General features: G+C 42.1%; 2 protein-coding genes and 37 non-coding genes across 39 annotated transcripts; 2 read left to right on the top strand and 37 right to left on the bottom strand.

Annotated features, from left to right (window-relative positions):
* Positions 1 to 148: 148 nt before the first annotated feature.
* trnav-uac (transfer RNA valine (anticodon UAC)) lies at positions 149 to 221 on the bottom strand. The gene has a single exon. It is a non-coding gene; the product is annotated as a tRNA-Val (tRNA).
* Positions 222 to 959: 738 nt separating this feature from the next.
* Positions 960 to 1,032, bottom strand: trnav-cac (transfer RNA valine (anticodon CAC)). The gene has a single exon. It is a non-coding gene; the product is annotated as a tRNA-Val (tRNA).
* Positions 1,033 to 1,155: 123 nt separating this feature from the next.
* Positions 1,156 to 1,228, bottom strand: trnav-aac (transfer RNA valine (anticodon AAC)). The gene has a single exon. It is a non-coding gene; the product is annotated as a tRNA-Val (tRNA).
* Positions 1,229 to 1,466: 238 nt separating this feature from the next.
* Positions 1,467 to 1,539, bottom strand: trnav-cac (transfer RNA valine (anticodon CAC)). Its single transcript has one exon. It is a non-coding gene; the product is annotated as a tRNA-Val (tRNA).
* Positions 1,540 to 1,660: 121 nt separating this feature from the next.
* Positions 1,661 to 1,733, bottom strand: trnav-aac (transfer RNA valine (anticodon AAC)). Its single transcript has one exon. It is a non-coding gene; the product is annotated as a tRNA-Val (tRNA).
* A 239-nt stretch (positions 1,734 to 1,972) lies between these two features.
* trnav-cac (transfer RNA valine (anticodon CAC)) lies at positions 1,973 to 2,045 on the bottom strand. The gene has a single exon. It is a non-coding gene; the product is annotated as a tRNA-Val (tRNA).
* Positions 2,046 to 2,168: 123 nt separating this feature from the next.
* trnav-aac (transfer RNA valine (anticodon AAC)) lies at positions 2,169 to 2,241 on the bottom strand. The gene has a single exon. It is a non-coding gene; the product is annotated as a tRNA-Val (tRNA).
* Positions 2,242 to 3,897: 1,656 nt separating this feature from the next.
* Positions 3,898 to 8,169, top strand: LOC137075914 (uncharacterized). The gene is made up of 7 exons (XM_067444862.1): positions 3,898 to 4,670; positions 4,775 to 4,996; positions 5,114 to 6,706; positions 6,848 to 7,051; positions 7,172 to 7,263; positions 7,746 to 7,813; positions 7,942 to 8,169. The coding sequence occupies exons 1-7, from the start codon at positions 4,052 to 4,054 to the stop codon at positions 8,033 to 8,035; spliced, it is 2,892 nt and encodes a 963-aa protein (XP_067300963.1). The 5' UTR covers positions 3,898 to 4,051; the 3' UTR covers positions 8,036 to 8,169.
* A 549-nt stretch (positions 8,170 to 8,718) lies between these two features.
* Positions 8,719 to 10,268, top strand: LOC137075809 (uncharacterized). Its single transcript, XM_067444763.1, has 2 exons — positions 8,719 to 9,031; positions 9,596 to 10,268. Exons 1-2 carry the CDS (start codon positions 8,763 to 8,765, stop codon positions 10,266 to 10,268), a joined length of 942 nt encoding a protein of 313 aa, XP_067300864.1. The 5' UTR covers positions 8,719 to 8,762.
* Positions 10,269 to 11,496: 1,228 nt separating this feature from the next.
* trnav-uac (transfer RNA valine (anticodon UAC)) lies at positions 11,497 to 11,569 on the bottom strand. Its single transcript has one exon. It is a non-coding gene; the product is annotated as a tRNA-Val (tRNA).
* A 934-nt stretch (positions 11,570 to 12,503) lies between these two features.
* On the bottom strand, positions 12,504 to 12,576 carry trnav-aac (transfer RNA valine (anticodon AAC)). Its single transcript has one exon. It is a non-coding gene; the product is annotated as a tRNA-Val (tRNA).
* A 241-nt stretch (positions 12,577 to 12,817) lies between these two features.
* trnav-uac (transfer RNA valine (anticodon UAC)) lies at positions 12,818 to 12,890 on the bottom strand. Its single transcript has one exon. It is a non-coding gene; the product is annotated as a tRNA-Val (tRNA).
* Positions 12,891 to 13,316: 426 nt separating this feature from the next.
* trnav-aac (transfer RNA valine (anticodon AAC)) lies at positions 13,317 to 13,389 on the bottom strand. Its single transcript has one exon. It is a non-coding gene; the product is annotated as a tRNA-Val (tRNA).
* Positions 13,390 to 13,628: 239 nt separating this feature from the next.
* trnav-cac (transfer RNA valine (anticodon CAC)) lies at positions 13,629 to 13,701 on the bottom strand. The gene has a single exon. It is a non-coding gene; the product is annotated as a tRNA-Val (tRNA).
* A 123-nt stretch (positions 13,702 to 13,824) lies between these two features.
* Positions 13,825 to 13,897, bottom strand: trnav-aac (transfer RNA valine (anticodon AAC)). Its single transcript has one exon. It is a non-coding gene; the product is annotated as a tRNA-Val (tRNA).
* Positions 13,898 to 14,137: 240 nt separating this feature from the next.
* Positions 14,138 to 14,210, bottom strand: trnav-uac (transfer RNA valine (anticodon UAC)). The gene has a single exon. It is a non-coding gene; the product is annotated as a tRNA-Val (tRNA).
* A 232-nt stretch (positions 14,211 to 14,442) lies between these two features.
* Positions 14,443 to 14,515, bottom strand: trnav-cac (transfer RNA valine (anticodon CAC)). Its single transcript has one exon. It is a non-coding gene; the product is annotated as a tRNA-Val (tRNA).
* A 941-nt stretch (positions 14,516 to 15,456) lies between these two features.
* Positions 15,457 to 15,529, bottom strand: trnav-uac (transfer RNA valine (anticodon UAC)). Its single transcript has one exon. It is a non-coding gene; the product is annotated as a tRNA-Val (tRNA).
* Positions 15,530 to 15,761: 232 nt separating this feature from the next.
* trnav-cac (transfer RNA valine (anticodon CAC)) lies at positions 15,762 to 15,834 on the bottom strand. Its single transcript has one exon. It is a non-coding gene; the product is annotated as a tRNA-Val (tRNA).
* A 942-nt stretch (positions 15,835 to 16,776) lies between these two features.
* Positions 16,777 to 16,849, bottom strand: trnav-uac (transfer RNA valine (anticodon UAC)). The gene has a single exon. It is a non-coding gene; the product is annotated as a tRNA-Val (tRNA).
* A 426-nt stretch (positions 16,850 to 17,275) lies between these two features.
* Positions 17,276 to 17,348, bottom strand: trnav-aac (transfer RNA valine (anticodon AAC)). Its single transcript has one exon. It is a non-coding gene; the product is annotated as a tRNA-Val (tRNA).
* A 239-nt stretch (positions 17,349 to 17,587) lies between these two features.
* Positions 17,588 to 17,660, bottom strand: trnav-cac (transfer RNA valine (anticodon CAC)). Its single transcript has one exon. It is a non-coding gene; the product is annotated as a tRNA-Val (tRNA).
* A 123-nt stretch (positions 17,661 to 17,783) lies between these two features.
* Positions 17,784 to 17,856, bottom strand: trnav-aac (transfer RNA valine (anticodon AAC)). The gene has a single exon. It is a non-coding gene; the product is annotated as a tRNA-Val (tRNA).
* Positions 17,857 to 18,094: 238 nt separating this feature from the next.
* Positions 18,095 to 18,167, bottom strand: trnav-cac (transfer RNA valine (anticodon CAC)). The gene has a single exon. It is a non-coding gene; the product is annotated as a tRNA-Val (tRNA).
* A 121-nt stretch (positions 18,168 to 18,288) lies between these two features.
* Positions 18,289 to 18,361, bottom strand: trnav-aac (transfer RNA valine (anticodon AAC)). Its single transcript has one exon. It is a non-coding gene; the product is annotated as a tRNA-Val (tRNA).
* Positions 18,362 to 18,600: 239 nt separating this feature from the next.
* On the bottom strand, positions 18,601 to 18,673 carry trnav-cac (transfer RNA valine (anticodon CAC)). Its single transcript has one exon. It is a non-coding gene; the product is annotated as a tRNA-Val (tRNA).
* Positions 18,674 to 19,109: 436 nt separating this feature from the next.
* Positions 19,110 to 19,182, bottom strand: trnav-uac (transfer RNA valine (anticodon UAC)). The gene has a single exon. It is a non-coding gene; the product is annotated as a tRNA-Val (tRNA).
* Positions 19,183 to 19,414: 232 nt separating this feature from the next.
* trnav-cac (transfer RNA valine (anticodon CAC)) lies at positions 19,415 to 19,487 on the bottom strand. Its single transcript has one exon. It is a non-coding gene; the product is annotated as a tRNA-Val (tRNA).
* A 121-nt stretch (positions 19,488 to 19,608) lies between these two features.
* trnav-aac (transfer RNA valine (anticodon AAC)) lies at positions 19,609 to 19,681 on the bottom strand. The gene has a single exon. It is a non-coding gene; the product is annotated as a tRNA-Val (tRNA).
* Positions 19,682 to 19,920: 239 nt separating this feature from the next.
* Positions 19,921 to 19,993, bottom strand: trnav-cac (transfer RNA valine (anticodon CAC)). Its single transcript has one exon. It is a non-coding gene; the product is annotated as a tRNA-Val (tRNA).
* A 123-nt stretch (positions 19,994 to 20,116) lies between these two features.
* trnav-aac (transfer RNA valine (anticodon AAC)) lies at positions 20,117 to 20,189 on the bottom strand. The gene has a single exon. It is a non-coding gene; the product is annotated as a tRNA-Val (tRNA).
* A 240-nt stretch (positions 20,190 to 20,429) lies between these two features.
* trnav-uac (transfer RNA valine (anticodon UAC)) lies at positions 20,430 to 20,502 on the bottom strand. The gene has a single exon. It is a non-coding gene; the product is annotated as a tRNA-Val (tRNA).
* Positions 20,503 to 20,734: 232 nt separating this feature from the next.
* On the bottom strand, positions 20,735 to 20,807 carry trnav-cac (transfer RNA valine (anticodon CAC)). Its single transcript has one exon. It is a non-coding gene; the product is annotated as a tRNA-Val (tRNA).
* A 121-nt stretch (positions 20,808 to 20,928) lies between these two features.
* trnav-aac (transfer RNA valine (anticodon AAC)) lies at positions 20,929 to 21,001 on the bottom strand. The gene has a single exon. It is a non-coding gene; the product is annotated as a tRNA-Val (tRNA).
* Positions 21,002 to 21,240: 239 nt separating this feature from the next.
* Positions 21,241 to 21,313, bottom strand: trnav-cac (transfer RNA valine (anticodon CAC)). The gene has a single exon. It is a non-coding gene; the product is annotated as a tRNA-Val (tRNA).
* Positions 21,314 to 21,436: 123 nt separating this feature from the next.
* trnav-aac (transfer RNA valine (anticodon AAC)) lies at positions 21,437 to 21,509 on the bottom strand. The gene has a single exon. It is a non-coding gene; the product is annotated as a tRNA-Val (tRNA).
* Positions 21,510 to 21,749: 240 nt separating this feature from the next.
* trnav-uac (transfer RNA valine (anticodon UAC)) lies at positions 21,750 to 21,822 on the bottom strand. The gene has a single exon. It is a non-coding gene; the product is annotated as a tRNA-Val (tRNA).
* Positions 21,823 to 22,054: 232 nt separating this feature from the next.
* On the bottom strand, positions 22,055 to 22,127 carry trnav-cac (transfer RNA valine (anticodon CAC)). The gene has a single exon. It is a non-coding gene; the product is annotated as a tRNA-Val (tRNA).
* Positions 22,128 to 22,560: 433 nt separating this feature from the next.
* On the bottom strand, positions 22,561 to 22,633 carry trnav-cac (transfer RNA valine (anticodon CAC)). Its single transcript has one exon. It is a non-coding gene; the product is annotated as a tRNA-Val (tRNA).
* Positions 22,634 to 22,710: the final 77 nt, after the last annotated feature.

The raw sequence follows: 22,710 nt of genomic DNA, 5'->3' as shown, positions 1-22,710 counted from the left end.
ACAGGAAAGTGCTCATTGGGCTTGGTAGTCTGTCTTGAGATCCTTAGCACGATTGCCTTCAACTAGCTTGAAATTGGAGCCTTTGTAGTGTGGAAATGCGCTTGCCGGAGATCCATTTCAGCATGTTTAGTTAAAAAACACTCAATTATATTTCTGCCCAGTTTCGAACTGGGGACCTTTCGCGTGTAAAGCGAACGTGATAACCACTACACTACAGAAACCTCACAGTGAGTTTAGTGGCCTTTTTCCAAGACAGGTTCATCCCATAATCTGCACCGCAAGCAGAGTGTCAGTCTGTGTAGATTCCACAAACAACAGAACAGAGATAATTCACCATTGGAGTCTGGCTTGAGATCCTTAGTATGATTGCCTTCAAATAGCTTTTAGCCTTTGTAGCTGGATATCCACTTACCTTAGAGCCATTTCAGCACATATAGTAAAAATTGCTCAAGTTGTTTCCACCCAGTTTCGAACTGCGGACCTTTCGCGTGTGAGGCGAACGTGATAACCACTACACTATGGAAACCTGTCTTCAGGAAGCAGAAGAAAATCTTCAGACTCACAAATTAAAATGTGTATAATGTAAAAGGGAGATAGATACTCTTGGCGTTGCAAACAATTCATACTTTCTGTCAAAAGTTGGTCGTTGTTTCTGCTCGGTTTCGAACCGAGGATCTTTCGCGTGTTAGGCGAACGTGATAACCACTACACTACAGAAACTTCACTTTGGGTTGAGTGGTCTTTTTCCAAGACAGGTTCATCCAATAATATGCACTGCAAGCAGAGTGTCAGTCTGTGTAGATTCCACAAACAACAGGACAGAGCTAATTCATCATGGTAGTCTGACTTGAGGTCCTTTGTATGATTGCCTCCAAATAGCTTGAAATTATAGCCTTTGTAGCATGGAAATCCACTAACCTGAGAGCCATTTCAGCACATATAGTAAAAATTACTCCAGATGTTTCCACCCAGTTTCGAACTGGGGACCTTTCGCGTGTGAGGCGAACGTGATAACCACTACACTATGGAAACCTGTCTTGAGGTAGCATAAGGAAGTCTTGCGAATCACGAATTTTAAAAAACGTATAATGTAAAAGAGAGCTAAATACTCTTAGCGTCGCAAACAATCTATACTTTCTGTCAAAAGCTGACCGCTGTTTCTGCTCGGTTTCGAACCGAGGACCTTTCGCGTGTTAGGCGAACGTGATAACCACTACACTACAGAAACCTCATGGTGAGCTTAATTGCCTTTTTCCAAGACAGGTTCATCCCATAATCTGCCCTGCAATCAGAGTGTTGGTCTGTGTAAATTCCACAAGCAACAGGAAAGTGCGAATTGGGCTTGGTAGTCTGTCTTGAGATCCTTAGCACGATTGCCTTCAACTAGCTTGAAATTGGAGCCTTTGTAGCTGGATATCCACTTACCTTAGAGCCATTTCAGCACATATAGTAAAAATTGCTCAAGTTGTTTCCACCCAGTTTCGAACTGGGGACCTTTCGCGTGTGAGGCGAACGTGATAACCACTACACTATGGAAACCTGTCTTCAGGAAGCAGAAGAAAATCTTCAGACTCACAAATTAAAATGTGTATAATGTAAAAGGGAGATAGATACTCTTGGCGTTGCAAACAATTCATACTTTCTGTCAAAAGTTGGTCGCTGTTTCTGCTCGGGTTCGAACCGAGGACCTTTCGCGTGTTAGGCGAACGTGATAACCACTACACTACAGAAACTTCACTTTGGGTTGAGTGGTCTTTTTCCAAGACAGGTTCATCCAATAATATGCACTGCAAGCAGAGTGTCAGTCTGTGTAGATTCCACAAACAACAGGACAGAGCTAATTCATCATGGTAGTCTGACTTGAGGTCCTTAGTATGATTGCCTCCAAATAGCTTGAAATTACAGCCTTTGTAGCATGGAAATCCACTAACCTGAGAGCCATTTCAGCACATATAGTAAAAATTACTCAAGATGTTTCCACCCAGTTTCGAACTGGGGACCTTTCGCGTGTGAGGCGAACGTGATAACCACTACACTATGGAAACCTGTCTTGAGGTAGCATAAGGAAGTCTTGCGAATCACGAATTTTAAAAAACGTATAATGTAAAAGAGAGCTAAATACTCTTAGCGTCGCAAACAATCTATACTTTCTGTCAAAAGCTGACCGCTGTTTCTGCTCGGTTTCGAACCGAGGACCTTTCGCGTGTTAGGCGAACGTGATAACCACTACACTACAGAAACCTCATGGCGAGCTTAATTGCCTTTTTCCAAGACAGGTTCATCCCATAATCGGCCCTCCCTGTCACCTGTAAATCGTGGTTTTTCATGATTATGACAGCCAATCACGTTCCCGGTTGCATCCATGATTCGAATGCTATGGCCAATCGCCGCTCGTATCGCTATCACGATTCATCCATGATTCGAATGCTATGGCCAATCGCCGCTCGTATCGCTATCACGAATCATTCAGGAATTGACCAATCAACGTCAAGCGCACCCGGAGACAAGCGAAATAATTTACGCTGGAGGTGATACTATTTCATTGACGTTATAACTTCTTAACAAACAACATTTGCAAAGTAAGTCAGTCTTTTGTAAATCATCACTAATTATAATCTACATAAATAATGTACATGATACTTCTACTTTTTTAATACATTACATTTGATGCAGCATATTTGATGCTAAACTTGTTTTAGCTAAGTACAATTTTGAATGCATGACCGTTACTTTACCTTTACTTCTGGGAAAAAAGGTTTTTAAAGGAGATCACATAGATTTAGGTTTGCAAACGGCGAAAGATTTTAATTCAGCTTAACTGGGGAGTTTTGGAAATATTCCAGTTTGGAAATTTAACAGGAATTTATGGGAATGTTTATTGTTCTAATTGTTATGCTTATGTTGTTTATTTCAATGTCACATGATCCTTCAGAAATCATTCTAATATGTTGAATTATTATCACTGTTGGAAACAGTTGTGCTGCTTAATATTTTTTGGAACTTGTAACGTTAATACCTTTTTCAGGATTCATTGATGAATAAAAAGTTAAAAAGAACCGCATTTATTTAAAATAGCAATGTTTTGTAACAATTAATTCTCTAACTTTTTAATCAATTAAACACATACTTGCTTGCTGAAAATTATTATTAATTTCTTTCCAAAAACAAGACAAATAATTACTGATCTCAGATTTTTTGATGGTAGTGTATATTGTTACTAGTTATTTATTTGTACATTATTATTATTATTATTACTCTTATTGTTAATCTTTTCTTTAATTAATCATCAAATAATCCTGAAAAAAATCTGTTTATTTAATTATTATTTTTATTTTTATTTTTGTGTGTGGCAAAATTACATTTCTGAAGGATCATGTGACACAGAAGTAATGGCGGATGAAAATTCAGCTTTGCATCACAGAAATAAATAATATATTAAAGTATAGTAAAAAAGAAACCATTATTTTAAATTGTAATATTTCACAATAATATTTATCAACTGTCCATGTTATTTAGGAATGGCCTCAATAGCCCTGCAGTCAGTAGTGTGTTATGTGCATGTGTAAGGTATAAAATCAACAGTAGTGAATTAAATCTGGTTGTTTTAACTAAGATTTTTTTTCAACTACAATTAAGTTCCTTGCTGCAGGCTAAACTAATTTAGAAACTTCTCTGTTTATTTCCATTAATTCTCATATATTCCTGTTAATTCCCATGTAAAGTTTACAACTTTGAAAATTCCTGGAATAGACTTTCCATTATCCACTAGCCATTACTTGATAACTCTTCTTTTTCTGACGTGGAACATAAATTTTATTTAATGGTGCAATATTAGTGAAAAAATTATCTCTGATGATTTTAATATGTTAGCCAACATTTTGAGCCTGTAGGAAAACTATACACAGACAAAGCATAATATAAAATCAACATTTTACAGTGATCATGAGTAAATCTAATAATGTGATATACACAGCTGCATTAATTAATGTGTTACCAAACGTGTTTTCCTGTTTCCCTATTGTCTTTTTTATATATTCATTTTATAATTTAGATGGAACCTCACTTTAGGAGACGGGCTGATGGCAGCCTGAATATGACAGATACAGTGGAAGCGGCAAAGGTGAAGGAGGCTAACAAAGGAAAGCCGTACACAAGACCCCTGTCCCCAGAGGTAGTGCTGGACAAGGCCAAGAAAAGCTTAAGTCTGTACCACGGAGATCTAGCTAACAGAAAACACCTGCTAGGTTTCTTTGAAATCCAGTTTGGTGTATTTCGCGGGCAAACATTTAGGTGGGTGGCTGAAAATGCCCTGGGGTATGCTGCTTACCTGGTGGCAGCTATAAAGAGGGACCCCACAGGAGGCAGCAAAGACTCCCAAGAACATGCCCACAACAAGGGGAGTTTCAGGGAGTATATCGAGCTTTTCCCTTCTGGCAGAATTGCCATTGCCATGAAGGAAGAGCAATATGCTGGGCAATCTGCTACCACCCAGCTCACTCCCCCCACACAGCACACTGGCCCCACACAAATCACTCCCCCTACCCAGCACACTGCCACCACCCATACTTCCACTGCCTCTCTCCGCTCCCTCTTGGTTGGGAAGTTGCCTACCCAGAAAAGCATGACCAAGACCGTAAAAAGGCTGATTTCCCCCGTCAAAGCCACACCTTGTAAGCAAACATTTATTTTACACTTTTCTTTTTTTGGTTTGTTATTATTTATGTTGTTGTTCAGTAGTCATGTTTATCTGTTTGTCCTGTGTTTTGTTTTGAAGCTTTGGCCCAGGCACGTGCACGGCCCTCAGCCACCCTCACACGCCCGACTGCCTCCTCTGAGGCACACACAGGACCCTCAGCCACCCTCACCCGCCCGACTGCCTCCTCTGAGGCACACACAGGACCCTCAGCCACCCTCACCCGCCCCTCTGTGTCCACTGAGATAGATGACAGCACACTGCTGGCAGAGGCAAATAAGTTTGAGGAGGCACATGTGGGATGTACGTATATACTTTAAAAAATATATATTAAAGTTTCCTTTCCAGGAATAATAAAGTAAAGCAATGTGAGTTTGCACTTGTTTATTTATGTGTTTATTTCTCTTTGGGGGGTTCCAGTACGACGAGTCTGTCTTCCAGCTGGATGGATAAATACCCTGCCTGAAGTGGACCAGAGGTGGATGTCCAAGGCCCTGTTCAGGTGGTCAGCACAAGGGCATCCTGAGCTAATCTTTAGCAGGGTGGACAAACTTTGGTGGTATCCTCCACAGGTGCCACTGAAGACCAGTAAGTCTCCTCCCTTAGAGAATTACTTTGGCCATCCCCTGCTGCTCTGGATGCCACGAAAACTGTGGCAAGTGAAGCTGACCTGTCCGCATCCAGACTGTCAGAAAGACCTTCTGACCTCAGCTGGCTTGCATCAAAAGATCAGACAGGTGTTTGCCTTCGGTAAGATGTACTTTGTGGCATCTGAGTACCTGGCCTGCCGAAGATGTAAGAGGAAGGTCATCAGCTGGAGCCATGATATCGTCTCCCAGCTCGACATTGGCCACAGGGTGCAGTTCCCTTGCATTCTCACATCAAAACTTGCATGTGACATCGAGGTAGTAAGTTTGATGCGTCAGCGAGGACTGGGAAACAGCAGCAGCCAGATCCAGCGCAAGTTGCAGGAGCGTCATGCTGAGGTGTGGTTGGAAAAAACAGTCCAGTATCTGACAGATTGCAAGGGGATTGCCAGTGCTGTCACATCAAACCTGATCCTGCCTGTGACATTTGAACCTGCTCTTTCAATGCCTTCTGTCCCTAAGCACCGGTGGCTAATGCAGGTGTATGCCCAGGATGTCCTGCAAAGGCTGGACGAAATCAAGGCCACTATAACATCTCAATATGGTCGTATCTTAAAAATGGATTCTACTAAAAAAGTGGCCAGAAAACTAGCAGGACGCAGCTATGGCACCGCTACATGGGCAACCAACGTTGGAAATGAGCATGGACAGGTGATCATGTCCGTGCTCACAGCCAGTGAAGGCTTTGGTCTCGGACCAATGATTGAAGGCCTCATCAAGCGATACAGAGTGGCTGGGGTGGCTCCTCCTGAGATAATGTATGTTGACCGAGACTGCTGTGGCAACACTCTTCTGAGGAGGATGTTTGAAGAGTGGGACCAAATGACCATCCGGTTAGATATATGGCACTTCATGCGGAGATTTGCTGTGGGGTGCACCACCGACTCTCACCAGCTGTATGCAACATTTATGAGTCGCCTCAGCCACTGTATTTTCATGTGGGACCAGGACGACCTGACTGCACTTAAGAAGGCGAAGCGCGCAGAGCTGGAAGCTGACCGGAAACCATCATCCGAGGCTGATGTGCTGCGCTGTATCAGCCGTAGTGAGCTAGCCCTACATTGCAGGAGAACCACTCGTGGGACCAAGGAGACCCTGGCGCTGATTGAGAGCCATATTCAGGCCTTTGATGGAGATGCTGGTCGTGACACTCTGGGAGTACCACTAATAAATTCAGCCCGGATGAGAGAGATCTTAAAGTCCCAGCGGAAGCATGTGGCCTGCATCCAGGATCCTGTAGGTGTGCAGCTCTACATGCAGACTGGCACTGTAGTGAAGGGAGGGCACCGCCTGCCAACCTACCGCTGTGCCAGAGGTTCCACTTCGCTTGAGTCATTTCACCTACACCTTAACAGATTCATCCCAGGTAAATAATTGACTTAACTGAATTACTAAAATACTGATATGATGTAATTATATATTTTAAATAATTATGATGATTGCAAGTACAGGTATTTGTGTATTTATGCGTAACCCATTCTGTGGTCTTTTTGTTTTCAATGTACAGGTACGCTGGCAAGTGACACCTTCTTCCAGGCGTACCTTTTGGATGGACTTGCAAGGTGGAATGAGGACCGGGCTGTGGCAGCAACAACAGATGAGCAGCAGTCACATTCTTATAATCATCTTCTGCGCCATGCTGTCAATACTCTTGCAGAGGAGGTTATGGGCAAGAAAATCATCCCATATGTTGGGCCAAGAAAGTACACTGGTAGATAACTATTTGTTTTTTTTTAGTTACAATTACAGTCATGTGTACACATACAATTTTTCCACTGAGTTATAATATCCTGGTATATTATCTTATTGTCAATGTTTTAATATTTTAAAGGTGAACTTATTGGAGTGGAGTACCTTTACCAGCAAACTGGTAAAGTTCTGCAGGACTATAAGTTGGCCATTGAAGAGTCAGAGACGACTGAGGTTGGTACAGAGGTGGATGAAGATTATGCTGAACTTGAGGAGATTCACGACATCACTGTCCCCACCTTCGACACAGAACAGACACCTGCTTCTTCTTCAGAAGCATCAGTGTCTGCAGCATCATGTCCAACCCCTCCAGCAACCAGCCCCATGTCATCACTGTCTGTGGTCCCTCCATCACCAGTCCCATCGCCTGTTTTCAAGCCCATGTCATCACTGTCTGTGGTCCCTCCATCACCAGTCCCATCGTCTGTTTTCAAGCCCATGTCATCACTGTCTGTGGTCCCTCCATCACCAGTGCCATCGCCTGTTTTTAGCTCACTACACACTCATTCAAAGCCTGCACTCTCTCCTGAAGCTCATAGCTGTGAGTTTTACCAAAATATTGATAGATGTTTCAGTCACACTAACTCTAATTTAAATTTGTCATATTGAAAGACACAAATACACATTTTAACTAAATATTTACCTTTTTCATGTAGTCCCAGTGGACCAATTATCCACAGAAACTCCTCATCTACCAACATCTGAAGAGAACACTTCACATGATGTAAGTTTCTTTTTAAATGTACATTTATATGTGTTTAAACCAAACCTGGGTAATGTTGCCTATGCTTTCATGTGAATATTTGTATTCATTACTGCTATCAAAAGTTCCTAAATAATCTTTCATTTTAGGATTCTGTTGGACCTGATAATATTGAGGGGTATGGAGCCGTGCAGGACTTGGCAGAGTTTTTGGTTAGCCTTAGAGATCACCGTCTGGCCTTGACTGGAGACGAGTGCGTCAAGATCATCACCCTATGGCAAGCAATGGGGGAGTATGACAAGAACAAGACCATTTACTCACCACGTCATAAAACCACCTTAAAACAGGGACGATTCAGGGCTACAAAGAAGATTGTGGCACCAGGTGTGGAGAGCACAAAAAGGTATGTTAAATTTAGCAAACGAAGGGTATTTTTTGCATAAATATAACTGAAACTGGCTGAAATATCACCACCCATGCAGGGTGGTGACCCTAACCCCTGTTTAATCAAAGTTGTAAAATCTGACGCCTTGATGCCTAGCTTATCTTCCCGCAGACTTACTTAGTTCAAAGTTAGTTATAACTTAAATTATTAGTTGTGAGTTATGTTTAATGCTGACTTTATGTTGCTATGTTACGTTGCTATGGATGCAGTTCCAACCATACATCAATTTTATTTAGCAAGATTTCTTAATCTTTAAAATTTCTTAATCAATAAAATCACTTTGGATCAATATTTAGTGTCAAATTATTTATCTTTTACTGTCTTTTAGTAAGTAGCCATGTAATAAGCGGGATAATGTGCAGTCTGTATTGTGAAAAATGCCATAACACAGTAACCCAGTAGTGATCTAATTTATGCATATATTTCAACATTGACCATAAAGACAACAAAAAGTAAAACAGACAGAATAGAAAAGGGGAAATAAAACAATTAAACAAAACAATAAAATAATCTTGTATTAATAATATGTATTCTGCTGTCATTTACAGGTGTTTCGTTGGGGCTCATAGTCCTGCACAGTGGCCTGACTGCAACCGAGTGGTGGAGGCCATCTTCACAAGGCTCTGTGCTCTCTACCCAAACGCGGTGCGCTGTGACGGAGTGAGGGTGTCCCGCTTCACAATGGTGGCACGAGCTTACAAGCACATCCGAGAGTGCATCATCACCAATGCTAAGGTGATGACCGAGACCACCATCCAGCTCCCAGAAGTGAACGCTGCAACAGTCACACAATGGTGAGTAAGTTAGCATTGTTACCGCTAACCCTAAACTTAAATCAAAGCAGCTGAGGGCTACACAGAGGTTTCAAGTAATTTACATGGTAGGGTTAGGCCTAAACCTTCCCTACCCCTACCCCTACCCCTACCCCTTCCTCTACCCCTAACCCTACCCCTAACCCTTCCTCGAACCCTAACCCTTCCTCTAACCCTACCCCTTCCTCTACCCCTAACCCTAACCCTAACCCTTCCTCTACCCCTACCCCTTTCTCTACCCCTAACCCTTCCTCTACCCCTAACCCTTCCTCTACCCCTAACCCTTCCTCTACCCCTAACCCTAACCCTTCCTCGAACCCTAACCCTTCCTCTACCCCTAACCCTTCCTCTACCCCTACCCCTTTCTCTACCCCTAACCCTTCCTCTACCCCTAACCCTTCCTCTACCCATACCCCTACCCCTTTCTCTACCCTTACCCCTTCCTCTAACCCCCGCTCTGTCATGCTGCTGCATCATAGTTGTGAGCAAAAACTTGTTTATCACACATAATTTTGTAATAATAGCGCTTGTTTTATATTTTCCCAGGTTCAGCAGACGCTGCAAGTCACAGGAGCAGGACATTTTAAAGCAGGGAATCCAAGCCCCAGGCGCACCCATGGCAGGACCTGAGAAGCTTCCTGCAGCTATGCAGAAAGGACCAATTCTGTATTCAGCCAATCTGGCTGAGCCTCACCTGTTTGTCCTGCCACCAAACACTGCTGGGGAGGCAAAACTCAAGGGGAGGTCCCAACCTCAGACCATCTCCCAGGCTCCACCATCGCATCAAATGACACATCCTGTCATTGCACCAGCACCACCTGTCTCTCTCCCTTTCGTTCTACCATCTGTGCAGCTTCCTCCAGTGCCTGGTACCTCACAGATGATGTTCTTCAACATCCCATTTCTTTCAGCTATGCCACCATCACCTCAAACACAGACACCCAGTCAAGATGTTCCTTACTCCACTCAGCAATACCGAAAGAGAAAACAGGAGAGGGAAAACACTGGAACTGTCACAAGAAAATATGTGAGGAAGACAGATGTTATTATGTGCAAAAAGTGTAAAAAAGAGAGAAAGCCACCATCACATCTTCAGTACTTCGGCAACTGGTACTGCAAAGAGTCTGAGACTCAGTCATATAGTGAATGGAGGGCTGTGCTAGAGGAACGAGGTTATAGGAGAAAAAAAACTGGAAATGACAACCCTCCAGGTTCTTAATTTCTTATTGTATTTATTTATTTAGTTATTTTTATTTGGTTAATGTTTGCATTATAGAGTAATTTACACATCTCCAACATCTGGGTGGTTTTTCATGTTTTTTTCAACATTCTTCAACAATATTTTCCCAACAGAGACCTAGAGCAGAGTAAACAAGCAGTTTACTCTGCTCTAGGTCTCTGTTGGGAAAATATTTTTTGTATAAATTTAACATATACTAAGTTTACTTTGTTATTTATGTGTGAGTTTTTTTAAATCAAAGTTACTGACTTTCACTTGGTTGGGAAATTGTCAGCTCAGGGAATGATGGGTCTCCAGTTTGCACAATAGATGGCTATTGTCTATTTTACATTTTATTTGATTACATTTCTTTGCAGTTTTTATACTAAGAGAGGTTATTAATAATTATGTATATATGTAAATTAATATTAACAGATGATAATTATTTTTAGTGTATTTGTATAATCCTTGATTTATTTATGTACCTGATTATTATTAATACTATTATTATTAATAATAACCTTTCGTTATTATTATTATTATTATCACCACTACTAATTGTTGTTGTAATTATAATAAAATATATAAAAAGGGTCTGGACGTTTCTGTATTTCTTTATTCTTCTTCCTCTTATTATTATTGTTTACCACACCTTTTAATTTCTACACAGAATTATATGAATTTAAAATGTGTATACATTAATTTTTTTAATTTGAATGTGTAATGAATTTGTTATACATACATTTTGTTCGATGTTTTAGTAACTGAATAAACCTTCGTTCATTTAAATGTGTAGAAAAATAACATTAATCACCAATATTTGTCTTATTCTTTGCCTTCATTATCACAAAACGTTACCTCTGGATTATAAATGACGCCTACGTTCCATTTCTACGTTATTTTAGTTAATTTTATATATATTTATTACTCTGGTTTACATGATCAAAAGTTGGGGTCGAGCGGGATTCGATCCGACGATCTCCGGGTACATTTCACGGAGTTGTGGATGGCTTTGATAGACGTATACGCGCCGTCCTTGGCGCTGCAATCAGAGTGTTGGTCTGTGTAAATTCCACAAGCAACAGGAAAGTGCTCATTGGGCTTGGTAGTCTGTCTTGAGATCCTTAGCACGATTGCCTTCAACTAGCTTGAAATTGGAGCCTTTGTAGTGTGGAAATGCGCTTGCCGGAGATCCATTTCAGCATGTTTAGTTAAAAAACACTCAATTTGTTTCTGCCCAGTTTCGAACTGGGGACCTTTCGCGTGTAAAGCGAACGTGATAACCACTACACTACAGAAACCTCACAGTGAGTTTAGTGGCCTTTTTCCAAGACAGGTTCATCCCATAATCTGCACCGCAAGCAGAGTGTCAGTCTGTGTAGATTCCACAAACAACAGAACAGAGATAATTCACCATTGGAGTCTGGCTTGAGATCCTTAGTATGATTGCCTTCAAATAGCTTTTAGCCTTTGTAGCTGGATATCCACTTACCTTAGAGCCATTTCAGCACATATAGTAAAAATTGCTCAAGTTGTTTCCACCCAGTTTCGAACTGGGGACCTTTCGCGTGTGAGGCAAACGTGATAACCACTACACTATGGAAACCTGTCTTCAGGAAGCAGAAGAAAATCTTCAGACTCACAAATTAAAATGTGTATAATGTAAAAGGGAGATAGATACTCTTGGCGTTGCAAACAATTCATACTTTCTGTCAAAAGTTGGTCGTTGTTTCTGCTCGGTTTCGAACCGAAGACCTTTCGCGTGTTAGGCGAACGTGATAACCACTACACTACAGAAACTTCACTTTGGGTTGAGTGGTCTTTTTCCAAGACAGGTTCATCCAATAATATGCACTGCAAGCAGAGTGTCAGTCTGTGTAGATTCCACAAACAACAGGACAGAGCTAATTCATCATGGTAGTCTGACTTGAGGTCCTTAGTATGATTGCCTCCAACTAGCTTGAAATTATAGCCTTTGTAGCATGGAAATCCACTAACCTGAGAGCCATTTCAGCACATATAGTAAAAATTACTCCAGATGTTTCCACCCAGTTTCGAACTGGGGACGTTTCGCGTGTGAGGCGAACGTGATAACCACTACACTATGGAGACCTGTCTTGAGGTAGCATAAGGAAGTCTTGCGAATCACGAATTTTAAAAAACGTATAATGTAAAAGAGAGCTAAATACTCTTAGCGTCGCAAACAATCTATACTTTCTGTCAAAAGCTGACCGCTGTTTCTGCTCGGTTTCGAACCGAGGACCTTTCGCGTGTTAGGCGAACGTGATAACCACTACACTACAGAAACCTCATGGTGAGCTTAATTGCCTTTTTCCAAGACAGGTTCGTCCCATAATCTGCCCTGCAATCAGAGTGTTGGTCTGTGTAAATTCCACAAGCAACAGGAAAGTGCTCATTGGGCTTGGTAGTCTGTCTTGAGATCCTTAGCACGATTGCCTTCAACTAGCTTGAAATTGGAGCCTTTGTAGTGTGGAAATGCGCTTGCCGGAGATCCATTTCAGCATGTTTAGTTAAAAAACACTCAATTATATTTCTGCCCAGTTTCGAACTGGGGACCTTTCGCGTGTAATGCGAACGTGATAACCACTACACTACAGAAACCTCACAGTGAGTTTAGTGGCCTTTTTCCAAGACAGGTTCATCCCATAATCTGCACCGCAAGCAGAGTGTCAGTCTGTGTAGATTCCACAAACAACAGAACAGAGATAATTCACCATTGGAGTCTGGCTTGAGATCCTTAGTATGATTGCCTTCAAATAGCTTTTAGCCTTTGTAGCTGGATATCCACTTACCTTAGAGCCATTTCAGCACATATAGTAAAAATTGCTCAAGTTGTTTCCACCCAGTTTCGAACTGCGGACCTTTCGCGTGTGAGGCGAACGTGATAACCACTACACTATGGAAACCTGTCTTCAGGAAGCAGAAGAAAATCTTCAGACTCACAAATTAAAATGTGTATAATGTAAAAGGGAGATAGATACTCTTGGCGTTGCAAACAATTCATACTTTCTGTCAAAAGTTGGTCGTTGTTTCTGCTCGGTTTCGAACCGAGGACCTTTCGCGTGTTAGGCGAACGTGATAACCACTACACTACAGAAACTTCACTTTGGGTTGAGTGGTCTTTTTCCAAGACAGGTTCATCCAATAATATGCACTGCAAGCAGAGTGTCAGTCTGTGTAGATTCCACAAACAACAGGACAGAGCTAATTCATCATGGTAGTCTGACTTGAGGTCCTTTGTATGATTGCCTCCAAATAGCTTGAAATTATAGCCTTTGTAGCATGGAAATCCACTAACCTGAGAGCCATTTCAGCACATATAGTAAAAATTACTCCAGATGTTTCCACCCAGTTTCGAACTGGGGACCTTTCGCGTGTGAGGCGAACGTGATAACCACTACACTATGGAAACCTGTCTTGAGGTAGCATAAGGAAGTCTTGCGAATCACGAATTTTAAAAAACGTATAATGTAAAAGAGAGCTAAATACTCTTAGCGTCGCAAACAATCTATACTTTCTGTCAAAAGCTGACCGCTGTTTCTGCTCGGTTTCGAACCGAGGACCTTTCGCGTGTTAGGCGAACGTGATAACCACTACACTACAGAAACCTCATGGTGAGCTTAATTGCCTTTTTCCAAGACAGGTTCATCCCATAATCTGCCCTGCAATCAGAGTGTTGGTCTGTGTAAATTCCACAAGCAACAGGAAAGTGCTCATTGGGCTTGGTAGTCTGTCTTGAGATCCTTAGCACGATTGCCTTCAACTAGCTTGAAATTGGAGCCTTTGTAGTGTGGAAATGCGCTTGCCGGAGATCCATTTCAGCATGTTTAGTTAAAAAACACTCAATTTGTTTCTGCCCAGTTTCGAACTGGGGACCTTTCGCGTGTAAAGCGAACGTGATAACCACTACACTACAGAAACCTCACAGTGAGTTTAGTGGCCTTTTTCCAAGACAGGTTCATCCCATAATCTGCACCGCAAGCAGAGTGTCAGTCTGTGTAGATTCCACAAACAACAGAACAGAGATAATTCACCATTGGAGTCTGGCTTGAGATCCTTAGTATGATTGCCTTCAAATAGCTTTTAGCCTTTGTAGCTGGATATCCACTTACCTTAGAGCCATTTCAGCACATATAGTAAAAATTGCTCAAGTTGTTTCCACCCAGTTTCGAACTGGGGACCTTTCGCGTGTGAGGCGAACGTGATAACCACTACACTATGGAAACCTGTCTTCAGGAAGCAGAAGAAAATCTTCAGACTCACAAATTAAAATGTGTATAATGTAAAAGGGAGATAGATACTCTTGGCGTTGCAAACAATTCATACTTTCTGTCAAAAGTTGGTCGTTGTTTCTGCTCGGTTTCGAACCGAAGACCTTTCGCGTGTTAGGCGAACGTGATAACCACTACACTACAGAAACTTCACTTTGGGTTGAGTGGTCTTTTTCCAAGACAGGTTCATCCAATAATATGCACTGCAAGCAGAGTGTCAGTCTGTGTAGATTCCACAAACAACAGGACAGAGCTAATTCATCATGGTAGTCTGACTTGAGGTCCTTAGTATGATTGCCTCCAAATAGCTTGAAATTATAGCCTTTGTAGCATGGAAATCCACTAACCTGAGAGCCATTTCAGCACATATAGTAAAAATTACTCCAGATGTTTCCACCCAGTTTCGAACTGGGGACCTTTCGCGTGTGAGGCGAACGTGATAACCACTACACTATGGAGACCTGTCTTGAGGTAGCATAAGGAAGTCTTGCGAATCACGAATTTTAAAAAACGTATAATGTAAAAGAGAGCTAAATACTCTTAGCGTCGCAAACAATCTATACTTTCAGTCAAAGCTGACCGCTGTTTCTGCTCGGTTTCGAAACGAGGACCTTTCGCGTGTTAGGCGAACGTGATAACCACTACACTACAGAAACCTCATGGTGAGCTTAATTGCCTTTTTCCAAGACAGGTTCATCCCATAATCTGCCCTGCAATCAGAGTGTTGGTCTGTGTAAATTCCACAAGCAACAGGAAAGTGCGAATTGGGCTTGGTAGTCTGTCTTGAGATCCTTAGCACGATTGCCTTCAACTAGCTTGAAATTGGAGCCTTTGTAGTGTGGAAATGCGCTTGCCGGAGATCCATTTCAGCATGTTTAGTTAAAAAACACTCAATTTGTTTCTGCCCAGTTTCGAACTGGGGACCTTTCGCGTGTAAAGCGAACGTGATAACCACTACACTACAGAAACCTCACAGTGAGTTTAGTGGCCTTTTTCCAAGACAGGTTCATCCCATAATCTGCACCGCAAGCAGAGTGTCAGTCTGTGTAGATCCCACAAACAACAGAACAGAGATAATTCACCATTGGAGTCTGGCTTGAGATCCTTAGTATGATTGCCTTCAAATAGCTTTTAGCCTTTGTAGCTGGATATCCACTTACCTTAGAGCCATTTCAGCACATATAGTAAAAATTGCTCAAGTTGTTTCCACCCAGTTTCGAACTGGGGACCTTTCGCGTGTGAGGCGAACGTGATAACCACTACACTATGGAAACCTGTCTTCAGGAAGCAGAAGAAAATCTTCAGACTCACAAATTAAAATGTGTATAATGTAAAAGGGAGATAGATACTCTTGGCGTTGCAAACAATTCATACTTTCTGTCAAAAGTTGGTCGTTGTTTCTGCTCGGTTTCGAACCGAAGACCTTTCGCGTGTTAGGCGAACGTGATAACCACTACACTACAGAAACTTCACTTTGGGTTGAGTGGTCTTTTTCCAAGACAGGTTCATCCAATAATATGCACTGCAAGCAGAGTGTCAGTCTGTGTAGATTCCACAAACAACAGGACAGAGCTAATTCATCATGGTAGTCTGACTTGAGGTCCTTAGTATGATTGCCTCCAAATAGCTTGAAATTATAGCCTTTGTAGCATGGAAATCCACTAACCTGAGAGCCATTTCAGCACATATAGTAAAAATTACTCCAGATGTTTCCACCCAGTTTCGAACTGGGGACCTTTCGCGTGTGAGGCGAACGTGATAACCACTACACTATGGAGACCTGTCTTGAGTTGCATAAGGAAGTCTTGCGAATCACGAATTTTAAAAAACGTATAATGTAAAAGAGAGCTAAATACTCTTAGCGTCGCAAACAATCTATACTTTCTGTCAAAAGCTGACCGCTGTTTCTGCTCGGTTTCAAACCGAGGACCTTTCGCGTGTTAGGCGAACGTGATAACCACTACACTACAGAAACCTCATGGTGAGCTTAATTGCCTTTTTCCAAGACAGGTTCATCCCATAATCTGCCCTGCAATCAGAGTGTTGGTCTGTGTAAATTCCACAAGCAACAGGAAAGTGCTCATTGGGCTTGGTAGTCTGTCTTGAGATCCTTAGCACGATTGCCTTCAACTAGCTTGAAATTGGAGCCTTTGTAGTGTGGAAATGCGCTTGCCGGAGATCCATTTCAGCATGTTTAGTTAAAAAACACTCAATTATATTTCTGCCCAGTTTCGAACTGGGGACCTTTCGCGTGTAAAGCGAACGTGATAACCACTACACTACAGAAACCTCACAGTGAGTTTAGTGGCCTTTTTCCAAGACAGGTTCATCCCATAATCTGCACCGCAAGCAGAGTGTCAGTCTGTGTAGATTCCACAAACAACAGAACAGAGATAATTCACCATTGGAGTCTGGCTTGAGATCCTTAGTATGATTGCCTTCAAATAGCTTTTAGCCTTTGTAGCTGGATATCCACTTACCTTAGAGCCATTTCAGCACATATAGTAAAAATTGCTCAAGTTGTTTCCACCCAGTTTCGAACTGCGGACCTTTCGCGTGTGAGGCGAACGTGATAACCACTACACTATGGAAACCTGTCTTCAGGAAGCAGAAGAAAATCTTCAGACTCACAAATTAAAATGTGTATAATGTAAAAGGGAGATAGATACTCTTGGCGTTGCAAACAATTCATACTTTCTGTCAAAAGTTGGTCGTTGTTTCTGCTCGGTTTCGAACCGAGGACCTTTCGCGTGTTAGGCGAACGTGATAACCACTACACTACAGAAACTTCACTTTGGGTTGAGTGGTCTTTTTCCAAGACAGGTTCATCCAATAATATGCACTGCAAGCAGAGTGTCAGTCTGTGTAGATTCCACAAACAACAGGACAGAGCTAATTCATCATGGTAGTCTGACTTGAGGTCCTTTGTATGATTGCCTCCAAATAGCTTGAAATTATAGCCTTTGTAGCATGGAAATCCACTAACCTGAGAGCCATTTCAGCACATATAGTAAAAATTACTCCAGATGTTTCCACCCAGTTTCGAACTGGGGACCTTTCGCGTGTGAGGCGAACGTGATAACCACTACACTATGGAAACCTGTCTTGAGGTAGCATAAGGAAGTCTTGCGAATCACGAATTTTAAAAAACGTATAATGTAAAAGAGAGCTAAATACTCTTAGCGTCGCAAACAATCTATACTTTCTGTCAAAAGCTGACCGCTGTTTCTGCTCGGTTTCGAACCGAGGACCTTTCGCGTGTTAGGCGAACGTGATAACCACTACACTACAGAAACCTCATGGTGAGCTTAATTGCCTTTTTCCAAGACAGGTTCATCCCATAATCTGCCCTGCAATCAGAGTGTTGGTCTGTGTAAATTCCACAAGCAACAGGAAAGTGCGAATTGGGCTTGGTAGTCTGTCTTGAGATCCTTAGCACGATTGCCTTCAACTAGCTTGAAATTGGAGCCTTTGTAGCTGGATATCCACTTACCTTAGAGCCATTTCAGCACATATAGTAAAAATTGCTCAAGTTGTTTCCACCCAGTTTCGAACTGGGGACCTTTCGCGTGTGAGGCGAACGTGATAACCACTACACTATGGAAACCTGTCTTCAGGAAGCAGAAGAAAATCTTCAGACTCACAAATTAAAATGTGTATAATGTAAAAGGGAGATAGATACTCTTGGCGTTGCAAACAATTCATACTTTCTGTCAAAAGTTGGTCGTTGTTTCTGCTCGGGTTCGAACCGAGGACCTTTCGCGTGTTAGGCGAACGTGATAACCACTACACTACAGAAACTTCACTTTGGGTTGAGTGGTCTTTTTCCAAGACAGGTTCATCCAATAATATGCACTGCAAGCAGAGTGTCAGTCTGTGTAGATTCCACAAACAACAGGACAGAGCTAATTCATCATGGTAGTCTGACTTGAGGTCCTTAGTATGATTGCCTCCAAATAGCTTGAAATTACAGCCTTTGTAGCATGGAAATCCACTAACCTGAGAGCCATTTCAGCACATATAGTAAAAATTACTCAAGATGTTTCCACCCAGTTTCGAACTGGGGACCTTTCGCGTGTGAGGCGAACGTGATAACCACTACACTATGGAAACCTGTCTTGAGGTAGCATAAGGAAGTCTTGCGAATCACGAATTTTAAAAAACGTATAATGTAAAAGAGAGCTAAATACTCTTAGCGTCGCAAACAATCTATACTTTCTGTCAAAAGCTGACCGCTGTTTCTGCTCGGTTTCAAAACGAGGACCTTTCGCGTGTTAGGCGAACGTGATAACCACTACACTACAGAAACCTCATGGTGAGCTTAATTGCCTTTTTCCAAGACAGGTTCATCCCATAATCTGCCCTGCAATCAGAGTGTTGGTCTGTGTAAATTCCACAAGCAACAGGAAAGTGCTCATTGGGCTTTGTAGTCTGTCTTGAGATCCTTAGCACGATTGCCTTCAACTAGCTTGAAATTGGAGCCTTTGTAGTGTGGAAATGCGCTTGCCGGAGATCCATTTCAGCATGTTTAGTTAAAAAACACTCAATTTGTTTCTGCCCAGTTTCGAACTGGGGACCTTTCGCATGTAAAGCGAACGTGATAACCACTACACTACAGAAACCTCACAGTGAGTTTAGTGGCCTTTTTCCAAGACAGGTTCATCCCATAATCTGCACCGCAAGCAGAGTGTCAGTCTGTGTAGATTCCACAAACAACAGAACAGAGATAATTCACCATTGGAGTCTGGCTTGAGATCCTTAGTATGATTGCCTTCAAATAGCTTTTAGCCTTTGTAGCTGGATATCCACTTACCTTAGAGCCATTTCAGCAAATATAGTAAAAAATCCTCAAGTTGTTTCCACCCAGTTTCGAACTGGGGACCTTTCGCGTGTGAGGCGAACGTGATAACCACTACACTATGGAAACCTGTCTTCAGGAAGCAGAAGAAAATCTTCAGACTCACAAATTAAAATGTGTATAATGTAAAAGGGAGATAGATACTCTTGGCGTTGCAAACAATTCATACTTTCTGTCAAAAGTTGGGCGCTGTTTCTGCTCGGTTTCGAACCGAGGACCTTTCGCGTGTTAGGCGAACGTGATAACCACTACACTACAGAAACTTCACTTTGGGTTGAGTGGTCTTTTTCCAAGACAGGTTCATCCAATAATATGCACTGCAAGCAGAGTGTCAGTCTGTGTAGATTCCACAAACAACAGGACAGAGCTAATTCATCATGGTAGTCTGACTTGAGGTCCTTAGTATGATTGCCTCCAAATAGCTTGAAATTACAGCCTTTGTAGCATGGAAATCCACTAACCTGAGAGCCATTTCAGCACATATAGTAAAAATTACTCAAGTTGTTTCCACCCAGTTTCGAACTGGGGACCTTTCGCGTGTGAGGCGAACGTGATAACCACTACACTATGGAAACCTGTCTTGAGGTAGCATAAGGAAGTCTTGCGAATCACGAATTTTAAAAAACGTATAATGTAAAAGAGAGCTAAATACTCTTAGCGTCGCAAACAATCTATACTTTCTGTCAAAAGCTGACCGCTGTTTCTGCTCGGTTTCGAACCGAGGACCTTTCGCGTGTTAGGCGAACGTGATAACCACTACACTACAGAAACCTCATGGCGAGCTTAATTGCCTTTTTCCAAGACAGGTTCATCCCATAATCTGCCCTGCAATCAGAGTGTTGGTCTGTGTAAATTCCACAAGCAACAGGAAAGTGCTCATTGGGCTTGGTAGTCTGTCTTGAGATCCTTAGCACGATTGCCTTCAACTAGCTTGAAATTGGAGCCTTTGTAGTGTGGAAATGCGCTTGCCGGAGATCCATTTCAGCATGTTTAGTTAAAAAACACTCAATTTGTTTCTGCCCAGTTTCGAACTGGGGACCTTTCGCGTGTAAAGCGAACGTGATAACCACTACACTACAGAAACCTCACAGTGAGTTTAGTGGCCTTTTTCCAAGACAGGTTCATCCCACAATCTGCACCGCAAGCAGAGTGTCAGTCTGTGTAGATTCCACAAACAACAGAACAGAGATAATTCACCATTGGAGTCTGGCTTGAGATCCTTAGTATGATTGCCTTCAAATAGCTTTTAGCCTTTGTAGCTGGATATCCACTTACCTTAGAGCCATTTCAGCAAATATAGTAAAAAATCCTCAAGTTGTTTCCACCCAGTTTCGAACTGGGGACCTTTCGCGTGTGAGGCGAACGTGATAACCACTACACTATGGAAACCTGTCTTCAGGAAGCAGAAGAAAATCTTCAGACTCACAAATTAAAATGTGTATAATGTAAAAGGGAGATAGATACTCTTGGCGTTGCAAACAATTCATACTTTCTGTCAAAAGTTGGGCGCTGTTTCTGCTCGGTTTCGAACCGAGGACCTTTCGCGTGTTAGGCGAACGTGATAACCACTACACTACAGAAACTTCACTTTGGGTTGAGTGGTCTTTTTCCAAGACAGGTTCATCCAATAATATGCACTGCAAGCAGAGTGTCAGTCTGTGTAGATTCCACAAACAACAGGACAGAGCTAATTCATCATGGTAGTCTGACTTGAGGTCCTTAGTATGATTGCCTCCAAATAGCTTGAAATTACAGCCTTTGTAGCATGGAAATCCACTAACCTGAGAGCCATTTCAGCACATATAGTAAAAATTACTCAAGTTGTTTCCACCCAGTTTCGAACTGGGGACCTTTCGCGTGTGAGGCGAACGTGATAACCACTACACTATGGAAACCTGTCTTGAGGTAGCATAAGGAAGTCTTGCGAATCACGAATTTTAAAAAACGTATAATGTAAAAGAGAGCTAAATACTCTTAGCGTCGCAAACAATCTATACTTTCTGTCAAAAGCTGACCGCTGTTTCTGCTCGGTTTCGAACCGAGGACCTTTCGCGTGTTAGGCGAACGTGATAACCACTACACTACAGAAACCTCATGGCGAGCTTAATTGCCTTTTTCCAAGACAGGTTCATCCCATAATCTGCCCTGCAATCAGAGTGTTGGTCTGTGTAAATTCCACAAGCAACAGGAAAGTGCTCATTGGGCTTGGTAGTCTGTCTTGAGATCCTTAGCACGATTGCCTTCAACTAGCTTGAAATTGGAGCCTTTGTAGTGTGGAAATGCGCTTGCCGGAGATCCATTTCAGCATGTTTAGTTAAAAAACACTCAATTTGTTTCTGCCCAGTTTCGAACTGGGGACCTTTCGCGTGTAAAGCGAACGTGATAACCACTACACTACAGAAACCTCACAGTGAGTTTAGTGGCCTTTTTCCAAGACAGGTTCATCCCATAATCTGCACCGCAAGCAGAGTGTCAGTCTGTGTAGATTCCACAAACAACAGAACAGAGATAATTCACCATTGGAGTCTGGCTTGAGATCCTTAGTATGATTGCCTTCAAATAGCTTTTAGCCTTTGTAGCTGGATATCCACTTACCTTAGAGCCATTTCAGCACATATAGTAAAAATTGCTCAAGTTGTTTCCACCCAGTTTCGAACTGGGGACCTTTCGCGTGTGAGGCGAACGTGATAACCACTACACTATGGAAACCTGTCTTCAGGAAGCAGAAGAAAATCTTCAGACTCACAAATTAAAATGTGTATAATGTAAAAGGGAGATAGATACTCTTGGCGTTGCAAACAATTCATACTTTCTGTCAAAAGTTGGTCGCTGTTTCTGCTCGGTTTCGAACCGAGGACCTTTCGCGTGTTAGGCGAACATGATAACCACTACACTACAGAAACTTCACTTTGGGTTGAGTGGTCTTTTTCCAAGACAGGTTCATCCAATAATATGCACTGCAAGCAGAGTGTCAGTCTGTGTAGATTCCACAAACAACAGGACAGAGCTAATTCATCATGGTAGTCTGACTTGAGGTCCTTAGTATGATTGCCTCCAAATAGCTTGAAATTACAGCCTTTGTAGCATGGAAATCCACTAACCTGAGAGCCATTTCAGCACATATAGTAAAAATTACTCAAGATGTTTCCACCCAGTTTCGAACTGGGGACCTTTCGCGTGTGAGGCGAACGTGATAACCACTACACTATGGAAACCTGTCTTGAGGTAGCATAAGGAAGTCTTGCGAATCACGAATTTTAAAAAACGTATAATGTAAAAGAGAGCTAAATAC

This window comes from Pseudorasbora parva, chromosome 5 (genome assembly GCF_024679245.1).
Source record: "Pseudorasbora parva isolate DD20220531a chromosome 5, ASM2467924v1, whole genome shotgun sequence".
NCBI classification, from domain to species: Eukaryota; Metazoa; Chordata; class Actinopteri; order Cypriniformes; family Gobionidae; genus Pseudorasbora; species Pseudorasbora parva.
The sequence above is the reverse complement of the archived record's forward strand: the minus strand, read 5'-3'. Positions and strand labels throughout refer to the sequence as shown.

What these genes read in the sequence shown, in the direction of transcription:
- LOC137075914 (XM_067444862.1), top strand. Translation starts at nt 4,052, where the DNA reads ATGGAACCTCACTTTAGGAGACGGGCTGATGGCAGCCTGAATATGACA. An exon ending in AAGAGTCAGAGACGACTGAG is followed by an intron (nt 7,264 to 7,745) that starts GTTGGTACAGAG and finishes TTTTTCATGTAG; the next exon opens with TCCCAGTGGACCAATTATCC. An exon ending in AAGAGAACACTTCACATGAT is followed by an intron (nt 7,814 to 7,941) that starts GTAAGTTTCTTT and finishes CTTTCATTTTAG; the next exon opens with GATTCTGTTGGACCTGATAA.
- LOC137075809 (XM_067444763.1), top strand. Translation starts at nt 8,763, where the DNA reads ATGTATTCTGCTGTCATTTACAGGTGTTTCGTTGGGGCTCATAGTCCT. An exon ending in GCTGCAACAGTCACACAATG is followed by an intron (nt 9,032 to 9,595) that starts GTGAGTAAGTTA and finishes ATATTTTCCCAG; the next exon opens with GTTCAGCAGACGCTGCAAGT.